The 26657-nt window shown below is 34.4% G+C and overlaps 2 protein-coding genes across 6 annotated transcripts; one reads left to right on the forward strand and one right to left on the reverse strand.

Moving 5' to 3' along the window:
- Positions 1-1041: 1041 nt before the first annotated feature.
- On the reverse strand, positions 1042-4412 carry LOC105161876 (putative carotenoid cleavage dioxygenase 4, chloroplastic). The gene is made up of 2 exons (XM_088878337.1): positions 2903-4412; positions 1042-1653 (listed from the first exon to the last, which is right to left on the reverse strand). Exons 1-2 carry the CDS (start codon positions 4342-4344, stop codon positions 1296-1298), a joined length of 1800 nt encoding a protein of 599 aa, XP_088734463.1. The 5' UTR covers positions 4345-4412; the 3' UTR covers positions 1042-1295.
- A 5123-nt stretch (positions 4413-9535) lies between these two features.
- On the forward strand, positions 9536-21731 carry LOC105159771 (uncharacterized). Of its 5 annotated transcripts, none has more exons than XR_016064486.1 (21): positions 9536-9830; positions 10175-10219; positions 11634-11741; positions 12498-12656; positions 13090-13155; positions 13234-13323; positions 13429-13734; positions 13935-14032; positions 14575-14610; positions 15185-15305; positions 15416-15652; positions 17046-17141; positions 17226-17291; positions 17458-17496; positions 17570-17704; positions 18100-18461; positions 18872-18965; positions 19731-19916; positions 20491-20606; positions 20689-20964; positions 21159-21731. XR_016064486.1 is itself a non-coding variant. In XM_011076969.3 (20 exons), exons 3-19 carry the CDS (start codon positions 11643-11645, stop codon positions 20587-20589), a joined length of 2289 nt encoding a protein of 762 aa, XP_011075271.1. In that variant the 5' UTR covers positions 9536-9830; positions 10156-10219; positions 11634-11642; the 3' UTR covers positions 20590-20606; positions 21159-21731. The 5 variants fall into 5 exon arrangements, 3 of the variants coding, with proteins under 3 accessions (XP_011075271.1, XP_011075261.1, XP_011075276.1); XR_016064487.1 differs by having other exon boundaries at positions 20689-20753; XM_011076969.3 differs by lacking the exon at positions 20689-20964 and having other exon boundaries at positions 10156-10219.
- Positions 21732-26657: the final 4926 nt, after the last annotated feature.

Raw genomic sequence — 26657 nt, forward strand, 5'->3', positions numbered from 1 at the left:
ATAATAAATGGGATAATTATATTTTCCTCCCCAAAATTTAGTGCAATTATACATAGATCCCATGTGGTTTGGAGAATTACATCTAACACCTCTGAGATCTGTTTTTTTCTAACAAATAAGTCTTTTTACTAGTCAAAATTCACCGAATTTGCTTATATTAACAAATAAAAAAAATTATGTTTACCCCTAGTTGGTTTATTACTGATTTATTGCAGGTTAAATAAATATCATTACACGTTAATTCATGTGAGGAGGTACATCTTCACCGTTATAACAGTAGTTTAGTCAGAAAAAAATTATTTGACCTCGTATGAATTCGTAATAAGTCAATCATAGATAAATATCAAATTTTGTTCACTTTTTCTGTTAATATCTTTGACAGGCAGATGGACTTATTTGTTATGCGGAAACAAACTCAGAGGTGCTAGATGTAATTTCTCAAACCACAGAGGGTCTACGTGTAATTACGTCAAACTTTAGAGGTGAAAGTGTAATTATCCATAATAAATTGTATATATAGTTCAAGACTTAAATACATTTTTGGTCTTGTAAATTAGGTTGTTTGGTGTTTTCATTCTGAACTTTTTGTGGTAGTATTTTTGTTCTTCATATTTTTAGTTTTCTCAATTTTTGTCGTTTTCTTCATCAGACTTCATCTCCACCGATAAGAAGAATGAAATCTGGCGAAAAGAAGTACTGGAATTATGAAAATTATAAAGATGCAAGATCGAAATTAATGCTACATGAAAGTTAAGATACAAAAATACTAGCAAAAATGAGCTAAGAGGAACAGTTGTTCCAATTTTTAAATGTCATGTGAGTTGCACATGAATTTTTCCAGTGAGAAGGGTGACTCCGATTAGAGAGAAAGAGACTGAAATAGCGAAAATTAAAAAAAATATATAGAACCAAAATACTACCTTAAAAAATTAAGGACGAAAACATCAAATAATATAATTAAAGCAGAAGACCAAATGCATTTCAGGCAATAGTCCTAATAATCATAATTATTTTGTGAAAATTATCATTAACAAGAAGAAATGAGCATCACAAATTCCATATATTTTTGGACGTTACAAATATCAAAAAATTCTTATATCACAAATAATCATTGACAAGCCAGCCAACTTAGTATTATATATTGTATAATGGGAATGAAACCTTGCAAAAGATGCTACCTAGCAGCAACATCTCTTTTTGTGTTTTTTGAAGTTCACATCAAAACATCATACAAATCTTAGGTTTTATGTCTCAAAGAACAAAACCACACATGTTATAATTAAAATCGATGATTCTTAAAGTCTTTGGAGGTCAGATTCGGACACAAACATCCCATGGAAGCCAAAAGGAACCCGACGTGGTAGCTTAACAGCGGCAACGATTTCAAGAGTAGGGGACTTGGCGTCCATCACCAGGAACTTGGCTTCCTTGCCATTTTCATCATGTAAATAGCTTACTAAATAACCATCATCCTCGTCGGCTGCTGGATTATTTGGCTCCCTCGCCACGAAAAACGGTTCGCCTCCAAACCAGCCGAGCTCATAGAAGCGGCTGGCCACCGTGCAGTCGCCACCATCAACAACGGTTAGTGATAGGTCGAGCTTCACGATCCCAACCCACATCCCCGACTCTATTACTACAGCATATACATACCTGCACTACGTGTATATGTCATGAAAATTCATCCCACGGTTATATAATATGTAACTCAACTATATTTGTGTAATTACTCAAATAATGGGGTGATTTTTACAATTAAACCATAGTTGAGGGCTATAAACGTAACTATCACAAATTTATTTGCAACAAATTAATGATTGCCCATATGCATGGTTAAAAGAAACATAAAGTGCAAATTAATGAAGCAAAATAAACCCTTATAGGGGGTGGTATAGTGCAACAACCTTCTTCATTATTCATAATTTTTTAGAATAAAATATTATTTTAAAAAAATAAATGTGATATAATGTTAGATAAATTACAACGGGTTTCCCTAAAATTTGTCATAATGAGGAGATATTTATTATTATAACAAATATTGAAGTGGGACTTTAATATATATATTAGTTATAATATATTTTTTTTACAATAATCTATATATATTATTAAAAGATACAATATTATTTTCTATATAAACATATTATAATATAATATTATCATCATATATATTTTAATTAAACAAAACAAAAAATAGCAATTTACCTCCTTAGATAGAAAGATGAATTGCTTAACTTTAAAAAACATAGAAAAGTAAATTATTATTTTATTTTTATAAAAAGATAATTTACTAATTTGTAAGATCAAAGGGGTAAATTGCTATTCACCCATTTTAGTTCTGTACATTGATTTGCATCAAGTAAAATTTAAGTCATTAATTTGGTAGTTAAATTTGGATTGGAGATTCAAATCAGATTGAACAATTTTCAAACAAAAGTATAAACATCATTTTATAATTAATTAAAAACATAAAAAAATAAAGAAAAAGTGCATGAAACATGTGAAATCACATAAGGGGTGGTTTTGCTTCATTTTGAAAAAGACACGAAAGTAATTTTTTTTTTCTTTTATGAGTGTGTAATGTCAAGTTGAATTCCGACAGTACTTTAATTCCCATCCCTATATATAGTTTTGAGACTAAAATTGTGATTATTCTTATGTGCTTGACTACGACTTTAGGTTGATTTAGTCATAGGATATTGAAATTTTAGTCTCGTACCTATAGAAGGTAGCAATATCAACTCTAGCTCCTATTGTTATGAGATCAAAATTACAATTTTCCCTTAATTTTAACAGCAATAGAAAATGAACCATGCATGTTTCATGAACAACTCCAACAAATAGAAAATGAGATCAGCAATATATATATAAAAATTGAATCAAAATGAAGTTCATGCAAAGTCACCTGTTCTTCTTTGCAGCATAAGCTGGATTTATGACTCCAAAATCAAGAACTCTGTGGGACAAGGGCTGCCTCTGCAAAGTCTTGCTCTTCACGTTTATTGTCAATTTCTCCACTATCAGTTGCGCTGATTGAACATTCTCCAAGGCTTGCTGATCAACTGATACCAGATTTGAAGCCACTATCACAATCGTATCACCCCCATCTTCTTCCCAAGCATTGAAACAGTGCAACATGTTGAATCCCGGCGCATCCATCCACCACATTTCACTCTCGTCCTCTGCATATCTGGGGATAACTCCGAGTCGTGGCACCTTACCGGAATCAATTCCGACTGGGGATCTTCCCCTCAGGATCCACAACAGGTTCATAACTATCTGCACATCAGCAAATATAGCGTAACTTTTGGTAACAGCAAAGTCATGTGTAAGTGTTGGTCCGGCCGCAGAGTATATTGGAACATCCTTGTGTTTCCTTCCCTCTGAGTCGAATCTGAAAAACGTCAGGAACGGCCATAAAGGGTGGCATCGGTAGGCAAAGGCTTCCCCGGTCTCTTGGTCGATTTTCGGGTGTGCTGTCATCCTGAAGAACCACTCCCTGCTGCTTCTCTGGAAGCCGTGGCGGCCCATGGTGATTATATCTCCATCTGGTGTCACTTTTATTGCATAGGGAATATCGGACTCGCAGAGAGCAAAAAGGTGGCCAGCAAAGAGAGCAAGGCTAGTATTTGCGACGCCAAAGCCCCGTCTTATTGGGTCGAACTGCGCTGTTAGCATTTTTGCAAGGGTTAAGAAAGAACGAGCGATGGAAGCTCCGAAGCCATTGAAGGAGGAGAAAACACTCGGGAAAATCGGGTACCCGATCTCTTGCTCCACCATGTACTTGTAGGTCTTGACGTAGCGGCTGCAAAACGTGGCTTCGCCTCGTGAGATTCTGATCATGTGAAGCATCCCATCACCGTCGAAGAGATGGTAAGGGCCTGGAGGGATGACGCGAGGGTTGGGGCCATTGCGAATGTACGCTCCATCTAAGCAACTAGGGAGGGAGCCCTCCACCACCTCACAGGGGGTGGGGGGGAGTTCGTCCACCGGTGCAAAGTTGCCCGAGAGAACATGCTTGGGATCGATACAAGGGCGAAGGGGCAAATCGAGGAAGTTGCATACAAGATCATCTAGTGTTTTGAAGATACTGGCAAGTGAGGAGAATTGCTTTCTGTTGATGATCATCTGGGCTGCTGGTTGTTTGTTCTTGAGTGTTTGAGCAGTGTGATTTATCAACTTATTTATGGGATTGAAGATTAATGTAAAAGAAGAGTTGGGATTGAAATAGTTAGGTTGATGGTTCCGGCCCTTTGCACTAAACCTAAATGAGGAGGAAACATAATTAAGATGAGATGAGTGATTAGGAAATGGTGTTGCAAGGAAAGAGGAAGAAAGGGTTTCCATGATTGCGATCACGAGGGAGAGGGATTCAAATGAATTGAAAGTGTTTGGTGTGGCTTATTTGGTGGGTTATGATGTGACTGTTATTTATAGGCAAAGACGAAGCTTGCATTACGATGATATTTATCTGAATGATGGGTGTCCTAGATTTGCAGGTCAACTCCAATAGATTCTAATAGAACTTATTCACATGCTCTAAACCCAAAACAAGTAAGCTTCTTGCATTGTAACTTGTAATAAAAAATTCTATATACGACTTTTTCACATGCTTAAACCCAAAAGAAGTAAGCTCATTTTATTTATAATTAATGATTATTGATTCTTGCATTGTAAGTTGTAATAAAAGACAAAAATGCAATTCATTCCTGCGATACGAGAAGTGGACAAAAAAACTTTATATGAAAAATAAAAGAGAAAAATGCAATTTATCCCCCTGTTTTAAGTGAAATGAGCAATTTATCTCCCTATAAAAAATAAAACAACAATTTACCTTCATGTGTTGTTAGAAATAGAGCAAAATACCCTCCAAATCCAGTGGTGCACTACATACGCCCAATGTGCATTTGGACATAAATTTTAATCAATAAAAATATTATTTTATTTATATAGAGATTTAATTGAATATATTAATACATATATATTTAAAAAAATAATAATTAATTTATTAAACATTATATATTAGTTATACAATAATAATATATATTTCCTTTCTCCTTCCTTTTTCTATGGTCGTCACGCGCCGCCCCCTCCTGTTTCCCCTTCCTTCTCCCTTGTCGCCACCCCCTCCCCTCCCGCACCCAAATGCATGCACCATCCCCTCATGCCTAGATCCCCCTCCCTCGTCGGTCTCTCTCTCTCACTCTTTATATATGTATATATATATATAATAGTTTTGATTACAATAGTATAAATTCAAAGTTAATTATATATAATATATAATTTTAATTTTATTTATTCAAATTTAAAATTTATATGACTTAAATTTGAACCGTAGATTGATCAAGCTCCAATGGTTATTAAATAATGACATAAATGTTATTTTAAATTAAATAATTAAAAAAATAAAAAAGGGCGTGTGTGTTTCATGAAACACGTCAGGATGGGTAAATTGCGTTTAACCCAAAAATAAAATAGCAAATTATCTCCAGTGTTTTGAAAAATCAAACAAATTATAGTTTAATAGGAGGCTAATTTGCTTCATTTTTTAAAATACATAAAAATTTATTTATTCATTTCACATATCATACGACTATTTAATCTAGTAGTAAAATAACGCCTTATTACATGATTGAAGTGCATGTTCGGACTTACTGCTAATAGCGGTGTCAACGGATTCAGATTCAGAAAAATTCATCTCCGACCCACTCTTAATGGGACAGGTTCAAGTTTAAAAACTGGAAATTGAGACGGTACGCCGCTTCTAAAAGTCAATAGCCGCCCCACTAGAATTGTTGTATATTATTTTATTTTTTGTCTTTTTCTGTCCCTTACCCACACCCCGTTCCAAATTTGCGGTCACTCATCTCTATCATCTTTTACGGCTTCTCTCTCACCTCGCTCTCCTCTCTGCTCGCCACGCCTATCCCCTCGCTTCGTCGTTGCCCTCTCGTTCCGTCCGTTTTGCTACCTCGCATCTCCTCCTCTCCTATCTCTCTTCTTCATCGGATGTGTCGGGTCAGACTCGCCCGGCGGGGTTGGTCGGGGCACTGATCAACCAAAACGCACACCATACCTGTCCGCTTGTCACCCCTAACTATTAAGCTGATCAAATCCATAACATTTCATGACTAATAATTAAGTTCGAACAAATTTTTTTTTTCGTTCTATAAAATAAGAGTAATATTTGTTTTAGTACTACAATTATGACAGGTGAAACTTTTAGCCCTATAAAACTCAAAATCACATCTTTTTAATATCAAAATTGTGATTTTGGGCCTTTTAGTCCCAAAATCACAATGTATGTGACCTTTTTTAGACTAAAAATACGTGATTATGAGTTTTATGAAACTAAAAGCGATACCTGTCATAGTTGTGATATCAAAATAAATTTTACCCTTATTTTATGGGATTAAAAAAGCATTTTGCCCACTAAATTCTCAAAATTCATTAATACACTCTACATTTATGAAGTGTGTCTACAATCACATTTAATTTGTCAACCCAAAAATATAAAAAAACAATAATACCAACCATAAATATATTTTGATGGAGGGATATAGATTTGAAGAGAGTGATATAGGAAAATGATTCCATATCAAAGTAATTTTAAAGTTTATAAATATTTCATAAAGTATTATTAATCCAAAATAATAGAGTCTGGAGATTTGAAATCTTTTGTCATATAAAATTATTCAAATAAATTTAAATAATTTGTTATTAGGAATTTAATAATTTTAAATTATTATTTAGGGTAAATATTATATTTGGTTCCTTACGTTTATTTTTTAATTGTAGCATCCTTAAATTTTAGTTTTTGTCTCAATTTGTCTTTCTGACTATTTTTCAACAAAAATATGGCTGGATTTTGACTCTTTAAAGGTTAAAATGGTCAATAAATTTAATTTTATCACTTTAGTCCCTTAAGTTTGTAAAAATATCATATTAATCATTTCCTACATGAAGAAAATAACTTTTTTATATTCTTTTATGCTGATATGTTGTTATTATCTTACGTGAGTAATGAAATTTTGTACTCTTGTAAATATAATAATAATATATTGCTTAATTTAAAATAAACAGTCTCTTTTTCCAATAGTTAAAAAAAACTAAAATTATGAATAAATTTCATAAAACTTATCTAATATGAATATAATAGAAAAAATCTAAGTCGGTAATTTTTTGTTTAAGAGTTAATAAGTCTAAAAAAGTTAAACTTTAAAAATATTTACTAAATGTTTGGATTTTCAAATAAATATATGTATAAAATTCATTTTAAGATGTTTTTCAAATATATTGTCACATTTTATAGAAAAAGATTTACAAAAACCTTTTAAAATGAATTTATAAATATTTAAAATCCACCAAATAATATAATTAAAAGTACATTCCACCAACTTTTCCTTCAAAAACTATTAATATTTAATAACATTGTTAAGATTTAATAGACTAAAAAATCAACTTAATTTTTTTATTATATTTTTAGATTAGATAAATTTTATAAAATTTATTTATAATTTTGATTTTTTTGGTTACTTTTGAAAGTGAAAAAAAAAAAAGAACTATTTTATTTTGAGTTAAGCAATATGTTAACATTATGTTTACAAGAGTTCAAAGTTTTTATTTTTTATACAAAATAATTACATCATATTCACCATATAAAAATATAATAAAATAATTTTCTTTCTAAAAAAGGACTAATTTGATAATTTTATAAACTTAAGAAATTAAAGTGATAAAATCACACTTAAATTGACCATTTTACCATGCAAAAAGTCAAGTTCCGACCATATTTTTGATAGAAAATAATCAAAGGGATCAAACTGATATAAAAATTTAACGCCACAAGTGGGTTTGTTTTGAAGCAGAGGAAAATAAATAAATCAATAAACTGTACGGCCGATCGTGACCGTCCGGTAATTAAAACCAAAAAATTGAAAAATTACAGTTGACTCTGCATAGTTCATATGCTTACCATGCACACGTTGTGCCAACTCTCACTACTCGGTTACGAATTTACTATTTACTCATCTATTTTAATTTCTATACTATTTATTAATGGTGAGTATTTTTTGGCATCTCCCTTCTTTCGATTTGTATTTTTCTTTAATATTTAATTTATTTTTCTCTTCAACTGTATTTGAATAGTTGTGATTTTCATGCATCTTTTTGCGAATTTTTTTTTATAAATATAATATTAATTTATTAAATTTATATGTATTTTTATTAAATAATAAAAAGTTTATAAATATTTTAAATAATATTAAAAAATTATGCATACACGTAAAATATGTCATAAATATTCATACTTGCATGCACGATATGTTCCCATGCAAGAAAATACTAGAGATCACAATCAACAAAGACTAACTTAACTAATCCCAGAAGTCCAGTTAACCCTAATTCGAGAGTGCCCAAGATCCAAAAAAGCCTCACGAGCCCCTGGATAAAAAAGCTTAAGGATTTGAAATCCTCCAACTGAAGTCAAAGGTCCTCTGACAAGGAGTTAAAGGGAAATCTAGATGGTATCCACGCAAGATCTCTTGAGGCTACCCTTAGGAGTCAAGTAAGGACCACATCCCTTTTGAAGACATGTGGTGTCCTATAGGGAAGTACTATAAAACCCTAAGAAGCTTGGGCTCCAGCTTGGCGAAGTCTCATCAACCACCTCCCTAAAGAATAGGACAAATTGCATAAAATCCCTCTGTTATGAAAATAGGTTAAAAGTCTCCCTGTGTTTTGTAAAGCTCAGCTCAATCGCCCCCTTTTCGTTAAATCCAACTAACGGTGTTATTTTTTTAGAAAATGACCGTTATACCCTTACTTAATATATATTATTTTTTATTTTAATGACCGTTGGATCTTTTTTAATCGAATATTGATCGTTAGATCTAATTAATTAATCTCAATCATTAAATTTTTAAAAAATAAAAGGTCTAGATTCAATAAATTATTTAACTTATATTATATATAAATAATTTTAAATTTAAAAAATATATTATTATTATATATTTGATCGGATGGCGATGAATCAATGGCAAACATGTTCGAGGGTCGTGACTTGAGCCCAATCTCTACGATTGACGAAAATTTAAATTGAAGGTATGAAAATGTTCATCTTGAAGAGAGGATTCGAATGGTACCATTGGCAGTCGGAAACTCGTCCAGACGGTGCATTTCCAACGAAAATCGTTTAGTTTTTCTTTTTTAATTAATTTTAATTATATTAATTAAAATATATTTTAGTTAATTAAGAATATTTTAAATAATTATAATAATTACTTACAATATATATTTTAATATTGCAAATAGTAAATTAAATCAAGGGAAAAAAGAACTCAAAACCCAAATTTAAATCCAAACCCGTTTTTAATTGATTGAGCACTTTTAGAAGGAGATATGATGAAATATTGACGTTTGTATTTAGATGAAAATCGCAAAAAGAATAAATGGGGTAATTAATTAATTAACTAATTTTGTGAAATTTGGATTTGGAGTATCAGAAATAACGAAATTGTTGACCGTGAGAGGGGTTTTTCCCTTGTGAAATTCTTCCTCAGTTTGGGAAAAGAAAACAAACAACACGCACACGCACCCTTTCTACTCTCCAGTCTCCTCCTCTAATCCCCGACTCTCCCCACTCCTTCCACCGCCACTTCCTCCGCCGCGGCCGTCCTCTTCCACTGCCGACCACAGTTTTTTTCTCTCCATCAAAGTCTTCAATTGCACTTCTATTTGACCTAGCCGCCTCTTCTCCCTCTCTGACTTTTTCGGTCGACACATCGGCTTGGTCTGACTAGTTGGGAATTCCACCGTCGAAGCCGCAGGGGGAGGTAATTATTCCGTGATTTCTTAGTCTTTTTCTTTTTAATTTCCTCTTGATTTGTCTCTGCCGGGCTGGCACGTTCAATCGCGATCATATGGTCTGGCACTTTTGTTTGCCTGATTATTTTCTTTATTGCGGTGCTCTTGCTCTTGCGGACGTGTATAGACTTAAAGACTATTTAGTGACTCGAACGATTATGCTTCGTCCGCGCTTCTGAATTTTTATTGCTATCTGCTTGAGTTATTGCAATTTCGTATCTAGATTTCAGTTTCCTCACTTTTTGTCAATCGCGTTTTGCTGGTGCTTCGATTTTGTAAATTAATGCGATTTAGTGTGCTCTTTTGCCCCCAGCACTCTGGCTCTCGCTCAATTGCCTCTCTGGGCTATCATTTGCAGGTAATGGTTAATTTGTTATGGAATCTCGTTTTAAATCCAGGAACTTGCAGTTTCTAATATGCCTAGATTATCTTTTCCTAGTCAAGAAATTCATACTCTGGGAATTATTGAATATGAATATTTGGATTGTTTTTAAGGATGAGTTTCTTTCTTCGTTCCTCCACTTGTAAGCCTGATTAGAAGCACATTAAGCACTTTTTTAGTTGCGTAGTTGGAGCTCATCTAAGAAAATGTCTAGATAAGTGCAAAAATCACAAAAAGAAATGAGGTCAAAGGAAGCACACTTTTTAAAACTCTTGGCTTTTCCAGGCCTTTTCAGTTTTATCAGTGTCATGGATTCTATTTGTTTTAATTTTTTCCTACTGAAAACAATGCAAGAAACCTTATCTTAAGATTTCCACATTTATCATTAATAATTAATTTTTTTTTTCATTTGATGTTATTATGGAATAACTTTTGGTAAAAATCTATGGATGGCTGCTTCAGTATTTGAGTGTTGGTCTGTGTTATTTCTTGCTTGAAGGTTTTGAAGTACAGATACAAATGGTGTTTTCTTTAATGAGTCTTTCCAACCCATAACCATTACAATCCCTTGTAACAAGTAATTATGCCATCTGTGCATGTTCCACAATTGAGTGTTTGTAACTGAATTGGTACACTTTGTGGAGTTGCGGATATGGGAGCTTATAATCTTTAGTTTTGACTTTTACCTTTCAAAGTAATGGTTATGAAACCATGCCAGTTGCATCATATATCCTTTTGAGAGTAACTCATTATTTGCACCCCCCCCCCCCCCCCAAAAAAAAAAAAATTAATAGAAAAGGAGGGAAAAGGAAGCAATTGAGGTAATTGGAGAGGTTTATGGTTTTGTTGTGTTGGTATGATACAAAGACAACCAATTACGATAAGAGCTGTGGAGATAATGACTTGAAGTAAGGAATTGAAAATATGTTGAGATATATGGAATCTGATTTGATATGGTAGAAGATAAGATGGAAGCTTTTGAAATTAAAAAAAACTGATACATGTTAGTGTCTGTTGGATAGTAGGGGTTAAGGTTACAATCCTAAAACTGAGTCACCTTTAGTTGACTGTTATAAAGTATATGCTATGACTTGGCATAGGAATTAAGGAAATAATTTACTTGTTCCTACTTCCTAGTTCCTACCATTAAGGAAATGCCTGCTCTTACTTCTAGGTACCTAAATCTGGTTCAATATCATCCTATCTCAAAGATAGATTGACAGTGAAAACTAGAAGTATATTTAGGAATATATACTCTGTATTATGTTTGTCCATTGTCCTTGTTATTCTTTTGTCGAAGTTACATATAACTTAATCCATGAGATAATAGTCGAAGTTGGACGTTTTTAGTGTTTCCGTAGTGTTTATAATCTTTCTCTATTATCTTCAGGTTCTCGCGATGCACCGTGTTGGCAGTGCAGGAAATTCATCTAATTCAGCTCGTAAAAGCAAGGAAAAGAAGTTAACATATGTATTAAACGATGCAGACAATACAAAGGTGATGCTTGGTTTTAGTTCAAATGTAATTTGTCACTAATTCAAATAAGGTGATGGAGAACTTGTAAGCTGAACTTGGTTTTATATGCTGTTTGACCACTATAGAGTACTAGATCTATAGGCATACCCTTCTTTGGTTCTTGCTGCTTGTTGCACTATTCAACAGGAGAGCACTACTGAAGAATAAATTCATCTTTCTCCTGCCAATAGGCTTGACAATTTGCAAATCCGGATTGGATCTGAAGAATTTGCTATTAGGGCTAAGCAAATTGTTTACTGTTTTTGATTAGAATGTAGTGAATGACATTTCAGTGCTACAGTTGTGTTTCTTGGATAGGCCTAAAGATGAGTTTTGAGTTTATCTGGCTGCAGTAATTATCACTAAATTACTGTTTATAACTGAAACTTTCTTGCCTTGAATAAAAAAGATTTTGACATAGAGGGGGAGGTTCATTGCATGCCCATGCTTTAGGAGATGACATGTGATCTTACTCTTTTTGCCAATTATGGATTTCCAATCAACTGTATTTTTTTTACTGGTGATTTGATTCTTATCACAAAGTTCGCAGTCAAACTGGCTCAATTACTCTATTTTGTTTACACGATTAATAAAAAGAATAAATCTTACATCACTCACTGAGTTTACTTTTGTTATGCCATAAAAGATTACTTAACATCATTACCAAACAATATGAAGTACTCACCATCACTTAGTAGTATATATTAGTTCTTTATATCATATTTTCTTTATTTGCAGCATTGTGCTGGCGTAAACTGCTTGGCTGTGTTGAAATCACCTGGACCAGATGGATGTGATTACCTCTTCACGGGTAGTCGTGACGGAACATTAAAGAGATGGGGATTATCTGAAGATCGTGCTACTTTCTCTGCGACATTCGAGTCTCATGTTGATTGGGTACAAATTACTTCATCCTTGGTTAAGTCTGTTGTGTACTTAGTTTTTTTTATCTTCTGTTGATGATGCCTACTTACTGACTGCAAAGGAAACTTCAGTTTGTAGGGCAAGCATATTTTTGGCTAAAGGTCTTTGGTACCATCTCAGTATTTTATGCATTACATGATTGAATGGTTATTAAGATGTGGCATAGTGAGCTTGTTATAGTAGTGATTAATGGAAGGATGCCCTGGGTATCATCAGATACCAAGATTGGCTGACTGTTTCTACAAGAAGCTCTTGTAGGGTTCTGATAACCACAGCAATGCTTTTCTAGGTTAGGGTTTTAAATTTGTTTGAATATTGAGGTGTAAGTATATATTCATGGATCTGGAACTTTTTCTATATAATATATGTTTCTTAGATAATTATTTTGAAATGGTTTTCTGGGCAGGTCAATGATGTTGTTCTGACAGGTGGTAACACATTGGTTTCTTGCTCCTCAGATGCCAGTGTTAAGGTTCACGCGCTTTGCATTTGTGCCTCGATGTGTATCTCTCATGAATAGATTTTTTCTTATATTTGGTGATAATTTTAGGTATGGAATTGCTTGTCCGATGGAACATGTGCTAGGACGTTTCGTCAACACTCAGATTACGTCACTTGCCTTGCTGCAGCAGAGAAAAATGTAATCTTCTTTTCACATGCATATTCAGATGCTTTTATATTCCTGGATGTTGATCGTGTGAACAGGCTAATGTTATGTCTGATCTTCTATATTTATGCACTGCAGAGCAATGTCGTGGCTTCTGGTGGCCTTGGTGGAGAGGTTTTCATATGGGATCTTGAAGCCGCTCTTGCTCCCGTTTCTAAATCAAATGATGCAAATATAGATGATTGTTCAACTAGTACCAATGGTTTGGGATCTTCATTGCAGAATACAAGTCTTCGACCTATCAGCTCGAGCAATAACATCTCTGGGCATGCTAATCAATGTCAGGGCTATGTTCCAATTGCCGCAAAAGGCCATAAAGAGTCAGTTTATGCCTTAGCCACAAATGACCAGGGAACACTCCTTGTTTCTGGTGGAACTGAAAAGGTAAATTGTGGTGGTTTTAATGGTGGCTTGGTCAACTAGGTTCTATTTGGTTTATCTGATGCTAAAGAATCTGAACGCAGATTCTTTCTTTGCTTTTTCTGTTGTTCATCCATGATGTATTATTATATTTCCTATGTTACTGTTTCCCTCATACAACAATTTGCAACTGTTCCAATGTCGCATGGTGAATTGTTTTATAGGTTGTGCGAGTTTGGGACCCAAGAACTGGTTCCAAAACCATGAAGCTTAGAGGACACACAGATAATATTAGGGCACTACTGTTGGATTCTAGTGGCAGGTTTGTTGGACTGGTTTCTGCTACGTTTATTTTTCTCAATGGGCTTATGACTTTGGAGTTTCCATTTTATCTACAAATATTTATTTGGACAGAAGTTACTCATGCTAAAGATAGTAATTCTGAAAAGTAACAGTTCTGGATGGATTTGGATGCTTTGCCTAAGTTAATATCAGTTACAAAAGGATCCATGTTTACCCAGAAAACCTCAAAGTTGTTGATTATTTCAGTTAGGTAAATAATTTGATGCTAATCTGCTGAGTGCCATGAGAAAACATAGATATTATGTGCATAATGCTAGTCTTGATTTCTGCATTTTGTGTTTATCTAGGTGCTAGATAGTGATTATTCTGCAACTACTTCTCCTTGTTTTAATTGATAAGAGTAAGCGAGTAGTAATTGGAGAATTGTCTGTAAGCTGTTCTTTGTTCCAGTTACGCCAGGAGATGTTGTCTTCCAACACTGTAGTACCTCTGAATACTTTTTATGTTTTCAATTCGACATGATGTAATGCACAACTTATAGTTCCATCTTAAAATGTGCAGATATTGCTTGTCTGGGTCCTCTGATTCTATGATCAGGTACGTTCACTGTTTGCTTGTGCCAATTACTCTACAAGCATCAATGATGAGCTAAAGTATTATAGACCTGTGTTGTTCCTATGCGACCTTTAGGTGTTCCCTAGAAGTTTCTACTGTGTAACATCATTATGATTGTACTCCAGTTTTGGAATCACACTTTTTTTTCCTTTAATCGAGGCTAGGTCTTCAAGAGTTTGGAGCTCCGAGCTTGTGATTTGAGGCAGATTATGTACTCCTTTTGAGTTTTTAACATTAAATAAAACAAATAAGCATGAAATGCCAATTTTTGGCCAGACTTGGACCTTGAATTGATTTTGTAACTACATCAGAAATCTATTTGTTTATGTGGTCTTTGTTGCTTGTGGCCTTTTCAATTTATTAGTTGTTAGAATGTTCTTGTCCACTATTTTAGAATTGAAATTTTGGTTTCAGGGTCTTTTTCTGTTGTCAAATGTTTCGTGGTGAAATAGTATTTAAATCAAAGCACTAAGCTTATATTTTTTTTCTATGAATGTTGCATTATGGAATACATTCTTTCATATTATTCATGGTTTTGATTATTTACGTGAAATAGGTTGTGGGATCTTGCTCAGCAACGATGCATTCATTCCTATGCTGTGCACACAGACTCTGTCTGGGCTCTGGCCAGCACTCCAACATTTAGTCATGTTTATAGTGGTGGCAGGGATCTTTCTGTGAGTACAGCTCTAAAACCGTGTCAATTCAGTCCCCCCCCCCCCCCCCCCCCCGGCCCCGGGAATACTGCGTTAGCTCATGGAAAACTAACCTTTATTTGTACTTCCAGTTGTATTTGACAGACTTAGCAACAAGAGAGAGTGTATTGCTTTGTACAAATGAACATCCTATATTGCAATTAGCCTTGCATGATGATGGTATATGGGTTGCCACATCAGATTCTTCTGTGCATAGGTGGCCAGCTGAAGCACATAATCCGCTGAAAGTATTCCAAAGAGGTGGTTCATTTTTAGCTGGCAACTTGTCATTTTCAAGGGCAAGGGTATCACTGGAAGGCTCTACACCTGTGAGTCGCATATTCTTTTTGTTTTGGTTTTATATGAATTTTCAGCTAAAAAGGACAACTTCTGTTGAATGCCTAGTGTTGAGCTCCTTTTTTGGTTGAATTAAGCGTGAGCAAATTGGCAGTTCCTGCATGTACTTTTCTTAGTAATCCTTGACTAATATATACTTGAGATGGTAAGTTTTACAATAGGCCATTCTTTCTGATTTCTCTCGCTTGAGAAGAAAGCAGGAAATCACGGTCAGGATAATCTGCAAATGATGGACCTTGCGCCAAAATCATCTGCTTTTCATTATTTGTTCGGCATTTTTAGGACTCGTGTAGTAGTGGTCATTTTCTATTGAACCTTTAATGATTAAATTCCATGAAACAAATAAAAATTGGCATTATTAGTGAGTTTAGTAATATAGTTGCATCATGTTCCTCTTGATCAAAGAACTTCATGTTCTGGAGTCTGTTTGATGTTATGATGTGTACTTGTTTCTTTATGGAATTAATTAAGTGTTAATTACACTTAAACCCCATCTGAAAATGCATAATTACACTTTCCCCGAAAAAAAATTAAAATTACACTTACACCCCTTTTGGAAATTCTCCATTCACAACTCACTTACACCCCTTTTGAAAATTCCCCATTTACAACCCTTTTCCTTAGGGATTGGACGGAAAATGCGTATTTCAACAGAACAAATACATAAATTTCCAATTTCAACCCTCATTTAACATTTCCCTAGTGTAAATGTGATTTATATAAATTCAAAAAGGTCTCTAATTGAATAAAATATTGTTCCCGAATTATAGCCATTGGATAGAAAGCAACTGTTGATGAATGGAAAAGCCTAGTTATCTTTTGGTTCTTTTTTTAATTCCTATATATGGGGTGAGGTTACGTTATTGTTGCATATATTTCTTGAATATGTCTTATTCAAGTACTTCGTCTAGTGCTTTAAGAAATAGATGCAACAATGGTGTACACTTCACCCCATATATTAAGAAAAAGTACAAAAAATGGCTCTGGTTTTCCATTCATAAACTGCTACTTTGTATACAATGGCTGTAATCATTACAATTACACCCTTTTGACTTTATATATATTACATTTACCCCTTTACAAGTATAAAAATATTTCTAGGGGAATGTTGAATGATGGGTAAATTGGAAGTTTATGTAATTTACTTTTGGCTACATTTTCTGTTCAAACCCTAATGGGAGGGTTCAGTTGTAAACGGAGAATTCTCAGAGGGGGTCTAAGTGTAACTAAACTTGGAAGCTCTACTATATAAATATTGGAGTTATTTCTGTATTGATGGATGCTTTGTGATACCAGTCTGCCGGGCCTCTTATGAAATTCAGTTGATAATTTGGGAAAAGCAATTGACAATTGAAATTCCTTTAGGTCCCTGTTTATAGAGAACCGTCTGTTAGCATCGATGGAACTTCAGCTATAGTGCAGCACGAGATTTTAAATAATAGAAGACACGTCTTGACTAAGGTAACTTGAATCTGATTCACTTTGTTGGCCCATCTGTAGTGTGCATTCAATTTTAAACTGACAGCTCAATTCTTCATTTTCAAGGACACTGCTGGTGTAGTGAAGTTGTGGGAAATTACAAGAGGCGTGGTTATTGAGAACTATGGAGAGGTCAGTGATGTGCTTTGGACTTAATTATTTATATGGCAGTTCTCTGGGAGGAGAGGACAGGGTATCTGCTGATAATATGGGATCATTCCTTTGGTATTCTATACTATTATAGGACCGTTTTTTTTTATAGTTTCCATACTTTATAATCCGTTCCTTTTTTTTGCAGATTTCTTTTGAGAAGAAGAAAGAAGAATTGTTCGAAATGGTACGTATCACTATGTTGTATTAGTATTTCCGATTGTGTCATCAGCATCCTTTGACTTATTCTGCTATTTTAGGTGAGTATTCCTGCATGGTTCACGGCAGATACAAGGCTTGGGAGTTTGTCAGTGCACTTGGAGACACCACAATGCTTTTCTGCTGAGATGTACTCTGCTGACCTAAGCATTGCAGGCAAACCTGAGGATGACAAGGTATTTACTATCATAATTTTTTCATTTACTTCCTCTTTACAGGATCTGCTCTCTGTGGGCTTGTTCGCATTTGCCTTTTATTTTATAATTGCAAATATTTATATATTTTTCATTAATATAATTATTTCAATCAGGATTTGTTTTTCCTTGTGCCTACTTCGTTTTAATATCTTCATGTTTAAATCAAGTTCATGTGGTCTATTTCTCTCCTGGCTGGTTATTGCATTTAGTTCAGTTGCACCTTCTATTTGCAGTTGGAGCATTTTTATTTTGCAAAGAGGACCTTTGTGCAACTTTTGTTTTAGTTTTAATATCAACTTATATGCACAAAAGGCTTGTCTGAGCTCTTTCCTTCTCATTATAGATCAAGTATATTGACCTTTACAAATGTGTAGGTTAATTTGGCGAGAGAAACCCTCAAAGGGCTGTTGGCACATTGGGTAAGTAGGAGGAGGCAGAGATTTGGATCTCAAACTTCAGTAAATGGGGAAATTCCATCTGGAAAGGATTTGTCTTCAAGGACATTAACCCTATCTCGAGTAGAAGGAGATGGTAATTTGGAAAATGATTCTGCAGTATATCCACCCTTTGAATTTTCAGCAGCATCCCCTCCTTCCATTGTTACTGAAGGCTCTCAGGGAGGCCCATGGAGAAAGAAAACTACTGACCTAGATGGAACTGAAGATGAGAAAGATTTTCCTTGGTGGGTTCTTGATTGTGTGCTGAATAATCGCCTGCCTCCAAGGGAAAATACCAAGTAATGTGCAAAGCTAACTTATTTTTCTTGCTTGAATTTGGTATTCTTCTTGCATTTTCTTGATCTTTCCTTTTTGGAACTTGTTTGGTGTTATGTTAGTCCTATGCAAGTTGAAATCTATTAGAAAATGTTAAAGAGCTCTCTGAAGCTGTGTGGCCCTTGGTCATAAACTTCGTCCTGATTGTGGTACATCCACATTTGTCTGAAACAAAAGAAACTGTAACAGATTGGGTTGCTAATCTGGTTTTCCCTCTAAAGATCTCTAACTGAAATTCCGTCTCATAGTTTAGTTTTGTGTTATGGTAATTGAAACATTTTGAAATATCTCTAGTTTTAGTCCTTTTTCTCCTTGTCTTCTTGCCGTTATTACTTTTGGTATGTTAATTCCGTGCAAATTTTTTATATTGCAGATGTAGCTTCTATTTGCACCCATGTGAAGGTTCTACTGTGCAGATCCTTACACAAGGAAAACTCAGTGCTCCTCGCATCTTGAGAATACACAAAGTAAGAATTTTCACATTCTAGCTTAAGACTCGTTCGAGAAAATCAAAATGTCAGCTTGTTGGTTGGCCACTTCTTCATCTTAAAATTAACAAAGACACTGAGTTTAGGCCCTGCATGCTCATCTGGTTTAGTATCTCATTGCTGGCAATCAAATATCTACATTTTATGCTGATGATCATATGCATATGTGATGAACCCAGTGCTTATTGCCCGAACTTCGCCTCAATTTCAGGCAAATTTGTGGATTCTTTGCAGATCTTTTGATAACGTCAATATTCCTTATAGATATAATCAGTGATGTGGCTGATGAGAACATCATCCTCTATTTTAAGTTTTAAGATATCTAAAAACACACCTAAGAATATTCTTGAACACTCATCTTCAGGTATTTGATAGCATCCTCTGAATATACTTACTAGATTAAGTATCAAAGCACACGAGATGCCAAATCAATCCCTAGTCTATTGGACCACCACCTATGCTTGAAGAAGAAAATAAATGTTCGAAATGTTTTTTTTTGAATAATCTAGATTACCTAAAGCAATTCAAAATTGATTTTCGAATTAAACTGGAAGAGTTAGTTTAAGGTGGAGGAACTTCCTTGGTAGACTAGCTATGGCAAAAGAAAAGAAGGTTAACAAGGGCAATCAGCATTTTTTCACTTGATTTCCTGCTGCATAACTTTTTTCAATGAACTTTATCTCAACTAGAAATGCTGCAGCAGGCTCATCAATTTTATGGTTTGCATGTTTTTTGTTTGTATAGGTTGTCAACTATGTGATAGAAAAGATGGTTCTTGATAAGCCAGTGGATACTTTGAGCGCTGATGGAACTTTTGCTCCGAATATGCCTGGGGGTCAGCATCCAGTTGTTGGAGATGGCTCTCTTCGTTCCGGACTTAAACCTTGGCAAAAGCTGAAGCCTAGTATAGAGATCCTGTGTAATAACCAGGCAAGTATAATTGATATATGGAAGTTTTCGGACGAAACCACTCATACCTAAAAAATTAATCATTTATATTTCTGGTTTTAGTGGGAGGAAAGGAGTCGTAAATATAGAAACAGAATAAGCTTGGACCATGTTTTTGTTTGTAAATGCTATACAGTTGAAAGGCTGTTACTCATCGCCTTTCTTTGATGTACTTGGGAATGAATCCCTAAGTGAATTTATACTAAATGTGAGAAAAGCTCAGAGACTTGGAAGTCATTTTTCTCTCATTTGTTAGTTTTTTATCCTTTTTGTCAGCTACTATTGAACGCATTTTGAGAGTTCCGAAAAGCTCCTCAACTTTTTTCTGTTTCCTGTCCATAGTGAATTTCTCACAAATTTATAAAGTGGTTCTATAAATAATTTGCCACCACCACTGCAGTTTTTCTTTCTCATTTCACTTTCTCCTTTATTGTTTAGATCATTACTAGTGTTTTCTGTGCACCAAAAACTTTTTTGGATTGTATTTACTATTATGTTGAATGTCTATTAAGAGTGGGATGTCCTTTCTTTCTGAGTTGAACTTTTCTTGTTCCAGGTATTACCTCCAGATATGAGCTTAGCCACTGTCAGGGCGTACATATGGAAGAAGCCTGAAGACCTTATCCTTAACTACAGAGTGGTCCAAGGAAGGTGATGGAAGACATTTTAAAGGTGATACTGCATTCTTGGATTTAGCTGCTTACCAATAATTCATTCTCTAGGGTGTTTCAAAGCTTTTTCCTTTCCATTTCAGATCGTGTTGTGCCATCTCCAAGTTGTTTAAAATTGGCGATTCTAGTCAAATCCCAGATTGTTCAGGTTCTGAAGTTCGAGGGAATTCTTTTTTGCTTCAATTTCCTAATGTGTCCCAAACCCATCAGAAACCCAACTGCCCAATTACCTGCTACAGTGTGAAAATAGCCATTTTTCTTTTCAATGCATATATTAAGGAAAATCTCATTTGCAATTTTCTTGTTCTTACAAATTAGTGATGACATGGTGGAGTGTTTGTTATTTGGGTGATTACAAGGTAATAATTGGTCCAGTTATAAGCATGGGTCCTCGAGACTTTCATAATAGCTCCACCTGTTCTTTAATGTTGGGAAATAGTCATGAGCTCGGAGGACATGTAGTTATTTTGAAGTGTTTGTGTATGAATTCATTAATCTTTTCTTGATCACGTATTGAGCATTTGAGACAATTTCTGTTTCTCATTCTGTGCAGGGGTGACGTGGTCTATGGTTATCAAGTTACTTATGCATGTAAATAGTCCGGAGCTGTGCATCTTCAGAGGCTGATTGCTGCAACTGTAAAACTCTCTGTTCCTATCCATTAAATCTGGGAAAACTGAGCAGTTGCTGAAAGATAATGCAGCATATAGAGTTCGTAGAGAGTACTGACGGGCTGGTTGGCTGACGTTTGCAAAATCGGACTTGGGGTGCCAGCATTGGTTGGTGAGACTTCTAGAATTGTGGCAACTTGCAGAAAAGCTACTGTGCGTGGCGAAGAGATGTAGTTTTGAGGAGAGCTTGCATGAGCGGACTTTTCCAGGAGTAACCAATCAAGAGGATGCCTGTGGATTTGTAGTTAACAATACACTTTTTGTGAGGGTGAATAATTTTTTCCTTTTTAAGTTAAGAAATAATAGCCCTTCACTGATCCAGTCATCTAATTGTTATTTTTATTTATTATTTGAATTTCAATTTTGTAATTTATGCTGTTACTTCATTAGATGAAGTCCTGTCCGATTCGTTGATAAGGTGGCATAGCAGGGCTGAGTTTGCTGCTATTTATTTAGTTTTGATTATGTAGAATTCCCCGTAGTTGATGGATTAATGATTCAGAATTTGAGCTAGGGTGCCTTTTCTTTTTTTATAAAAGAATAATAGTTTTTTAACCTCTGATTTTTAACTATCTATTGCACCGTGCAGTGAAGGTATTAAAAACTGGTGTTAACGCGCGTTCTTTGTCGGTAAATTTTATGAAAATTTTGGTTTAATATTAGAAAAAATATAAAGGTAAGAGACAATTTGAGTTTTTAAATAATATATATTATATATTAAGGGTTATACAGTTCACCCCTATAGATTGGTACCTTTATCAATTGTGGTCATGAGCTAGAAAATTTTTGACTTACCTTAAACCAATAAAATTTAAAATAAATAGACGAAATACCCTGTTTTTTCAGGAAAATTTATTAAATTTCTTTTGAAAGGAAGTAGATTTGCATTATAGAGTCTAAATCAGGGACCAGAAGTTGGGCAGTAGCAGACTCAGGAACAGTCGAAGAGTCCACAATAAAGGCTCCGGCAGAACGAGCAAGAACCAAAATGCCAAAGACGTCGCTTACAATCGCTTCCACCAATTTTAGGAACGCCGGTTTAAGGTAGCAGTGTGAAGCCCACGCAATCCCAATTGCCCCCGGCGAGCATGCCACGACCCCAAAGTCACCCTCTTGCCCGTCCACAAACACTGCGCCGTCAAAGTTTATTCACAAGCCCTGTAGTAGGAGGCCTCCACCGCGTGGCCACAGTCACCATTTGAGACCATAGTCCCTTACAAGTAATTCTGGAATTCCCTCGATTAGCGTGGAAGGCTGCTAGTGTTTCCCTTCTATTAGTACCCCATTCTTCTTCCATAACCCCAACTGATAGTTAAAATGCTCCTTGTGCTACATTGCAAAATTTGCTTATAAGAGATTGATGGAATGAAAAAGGAAGAAAAATGCACAATCAACATTTTGACAGATTGGAATGACCAGTTAGGCGTAACCACGCTTAAACCTACGGGTAAGCAATTGAAAAAGAAACTCTAACAACGAATTTTTTGGAAGAATTGTGGCTGATTGGGTTATTTATGGCTGATTGAAAATTCACCTTGTTGGAAGAAACTCTTTAGGATTTTAATTCCTTATGTCTTTTTGTTTTATTAGAAATCTACCTTTTTTTAGTTATAATAGGATTATGTAACTAGTTTGTATAAATAAGCGATGTAATTCACGGTATGAACGACTTTTGATCTTTGGATATTTTATTTTTTGGGTTTTCTTTTATGTGTTCTTTCATTAGTATGCTAGGTCAGTTCTTTTATTTCTAGTTAAATATATGTTGAATTCTTGATTCCATTATGTTGTAAGATCTAATTTGTGCTTTCGACTTTCATTCATATGAGTATTTGTGTTGTTCTCTGTACTTTTATCACAAATAATCTGATTTATGAATGAAAAGTACAATTATTTATTGTTAAGAAAATTTTCATAGTTAATTGAACTTGCAAATCCGTAATTGATTGTTTAATTCAATAACTAGTGGTAATACAACATAATTGATTATGTCATAGTTTTCAATTATGCTGTGGGGAATGCACAATCTAACTTAAATAAATCTTGGTAGAAATTTATTGGTTAGAATTGGGCCTTTCTAGTTTTGAATGTTGTTGGTAGATTAAATTTTAAAAATGTTCCCAAGGTTGTTTACTGATTAGAGAATTAGTCAACGGACAAGGTAAGAAAATATGAGGTTATTAGGTGGTACCAATGATCATAATCAATTTATTAATCATGAATGATTGTTATCTTTGCATCTATGATCAATAGTTGAATCAAACATGATTCTGTCTTTAACTAAAAATTCTTTTTCTCATATTTATTTATTTTATTTTCTAGATTTAGACTTTATACAAACTCCCCATCTTTTTTATTTGAATGAATTAATTTAAAATCAATTTATGTGGATTCGACCCTACTCACTACTTTCACAAATTTTAGTAGAAAAACATTTTTGATGGATTCAACACTCATGACCAACAAATCATAAAAAAACAGACAAAATTTGTCACCTTCCAGGTTCTTCCAAACATATTTAAATAGCCTTCCACATAAGCCTATTCACACCCCATAATGTCCCGACTCAATTGCGACAGTGCCCAACATTAGCGGGCAAAGTGACAATACATCTAGACATGAAATACATTCTCCGCAAGTGAACAACAGATTGTGCATCCCCCTATTGGGTGGCCGATGCGCTGCTGCAAATTAAACTTGGTAGGAAGTGTATTTCTACAACCTTTTCTAAGCAAAGAGGCATGCCTTCGGAGGAGCTGCACCAGCCCATATGGTGGAGTTACCTCTCCACATTCAAAGTGCATTTAAGATGTTTGAGAGTTTGTAAGCTCTTGAAAATCGTTTGTATCTTATTTTGGGATCTTATCAGTTATTATAAAAAAGTTAATTTCACCCATTTTTTCCTTTAAAATATTTATAAGCTCTTTAATATAAATATTCAATAAACAAAATTACACTCATAATTAATATTCGCCTCCCTCAAAGCGAAATGATTTATTTATATAATTTTAAATTTTAATAATTTAATAACGTTTTCGGTCATTATTACAGTACAAAGAGCTTATTATTTCAAACACTTTAACATCTCATAAGTTCTAGTATCTTATTTATTCAAACACTGTAAAAACTTATTTTTAAAATAAGATCAAATGTTTTTAAAATTTTAAAATAAATCTTACCCAAACACCTTCTGAGAGGCTGTTGGCTAAACTTATTTAAAAATAATTTATAAAATATTTTAAAAGATAAAAAATATACGTTTAAAATATTTGGAAACAACAAAATAAAACCCTCTTAATCCGACCTAATCTTCTATCCATTAACACCCCTAACTAACAACCAAAAAAGAATTAAAAAAAAAAAAAAGGAAATAAAAGGAAAAGGTTGGTGAGCTGAAACTGAAAATGAAGAACAGGAACAGATCCTCTGAGGAAGGGGCTTTAATTGCTAGGCGACAAGCAGATTATTACAAGGGAATATATGTAAACAGCAGCAGATGAACCTAGGATGTAAGTAGAGTAGAGGCCCATGGATCATCAGGCCTGCAAGTACAAACATCTGCCAAACTCACATTGGCCCAACTTAAGACGACCAGTCCTTGTCCACTTCCCCAACCATCACGACATCTCATGTTGCCATCCAAAGATGTCACTCCAACCCGCCCCCTTTCATTTTCTACTTATTATTATATTATATTTTCCCCATCTTTTCTTGAAATTTCATTTCTTAGGTATCTTCGATTAAGAGATTGAATTACATTTATTCGTTTCATTGTGTTCAGTTTTTTTAATTTTATAAAGCAAAAAATTTAATATGTCGAGTTTTATCAATTTTTATAAAATAAAGGACTAAAAATGTTCAAGTCATGGTCTATGGGATTAAAAGTATAATTTTGGGTAAAGAGTCTTTCCTTGATGCTCTAAATGGATAAAGGTCTCTTTCCAGAATTTTCATTTTGAGTGGTTTGGTGGAAGTGATAAAATGAAGCTGGTACGTACTTTAACATTCTTCAGTCCGCCCACTCATTTTCTGAGGTTTGATTATGATTGAGGTTGAAGCCCACGTTGTGTTGTCTATAATGTCACTTTATATGATTGCCCACTTGAGATTTCCAGACCTCGCTCTCACACTCACAGGTTACCACCACTTCGGACATTTTACTGCTCAACACCCAACATTAATGTTTCAACTCCATCTCATTCTTACATACATATGTGCTCTCTCTCTCTCTCTCTCTCTCTCTTCTTTCATGTACTATCTTTGTTTTGTTCTTTGGTTGTTATCAATGTGTAGTGGTCCTTACACCTCACGATCAAGCCTGTCGTTATTACAGCATTATGTGCGTGTTTGTGATATAGCTTCTCATTTTGTGGTGAGAATAAATCGTACAAAAAATTGTGTGTTACGTAATAGCAACCACGTAAAAAAAGGCAAACCACCTAAACACTATCAGATGAATAGAAGTCATCCAAGTGAAAATGAAGCCTTATGACTCATGATCACACGCAAGTAATTAGGAGACACATAATATGGAATGAGATGATTTAAAACACACATATATAATACAGAATCAAAGGTAAATTATATTGATACTTTCTCAAGTTAGTCTAAAATATACAAATACCTCTCGTTTTTTATAAAATTACAACTCCATCTCTCCATGCTATAGTGGTAATTACAACTACATCTTTATTCAAACGCAAACTTACACAAAACCCCACCTGAAAAATAAGCAAAATATCACTTTTGATCCCACTAGATAGGACCCTTTTCACTTGCAGTTCCACGTTTTACGTGTTCAACACCTTTAGTCCAAAATCTTATTTTTTTAACAGAAATGATCCTGTTCCGTTAACAACTAACAGAAACGGGTCACGTTTCGTTAGTCAACTGACAGCTGGCGAAAAAAACAAAAGACCAAGCTTGTGTTCAGTTTTTTGAGGAAAAAAAAGGCGCCAAAAAAATATTTTTTGCTATTTATATATGTAAATAACTCACAAACACCACACAACATTTTCATCTTTTTTTTTATCACTTAATCTTGAGAGCAATAGGCCAAAAGATGTCACAAAAATCTCAAAATAATTCAAATATTGAATGCTATTGTCACAAAACTGCTCATTTGAAGACCTCGTGGATAAGTGACAATTCAGGTAGAAGGTTTTATAGTTGTTCTTCGAGGAGAGGCAGAGGTGGATGTGGATTTTTTATGTGGTTTGATCCACCAGTGTGCATAAGAGCTACCGTAATAATTTCTGATTTGTTGTGCCGATTGAATTTGCAAGAAGAAGAAATTCAAAAATTGCGTTGAAGAAATCAAATTTTGATCTCTATAATGGTTGGATTTTTTTTGTTGTTATGTATGTTGGTAGTTTGAACAA

Source organism: Sesamum indicum, linkage group LG1 (genome assembly GCF_026168435.1).
Source record: "Sesamum indicum cultivar Baizhima isolate 11 linkage group LG1, ASM2616843v1, whole genome shotgun sequence".
NCBI lineage: Eukaryota > Viridiplantae > Streptophyta > Magnoliopsida > Lamiales > Pedaliaceae > Sesamum > Sesamum indicum.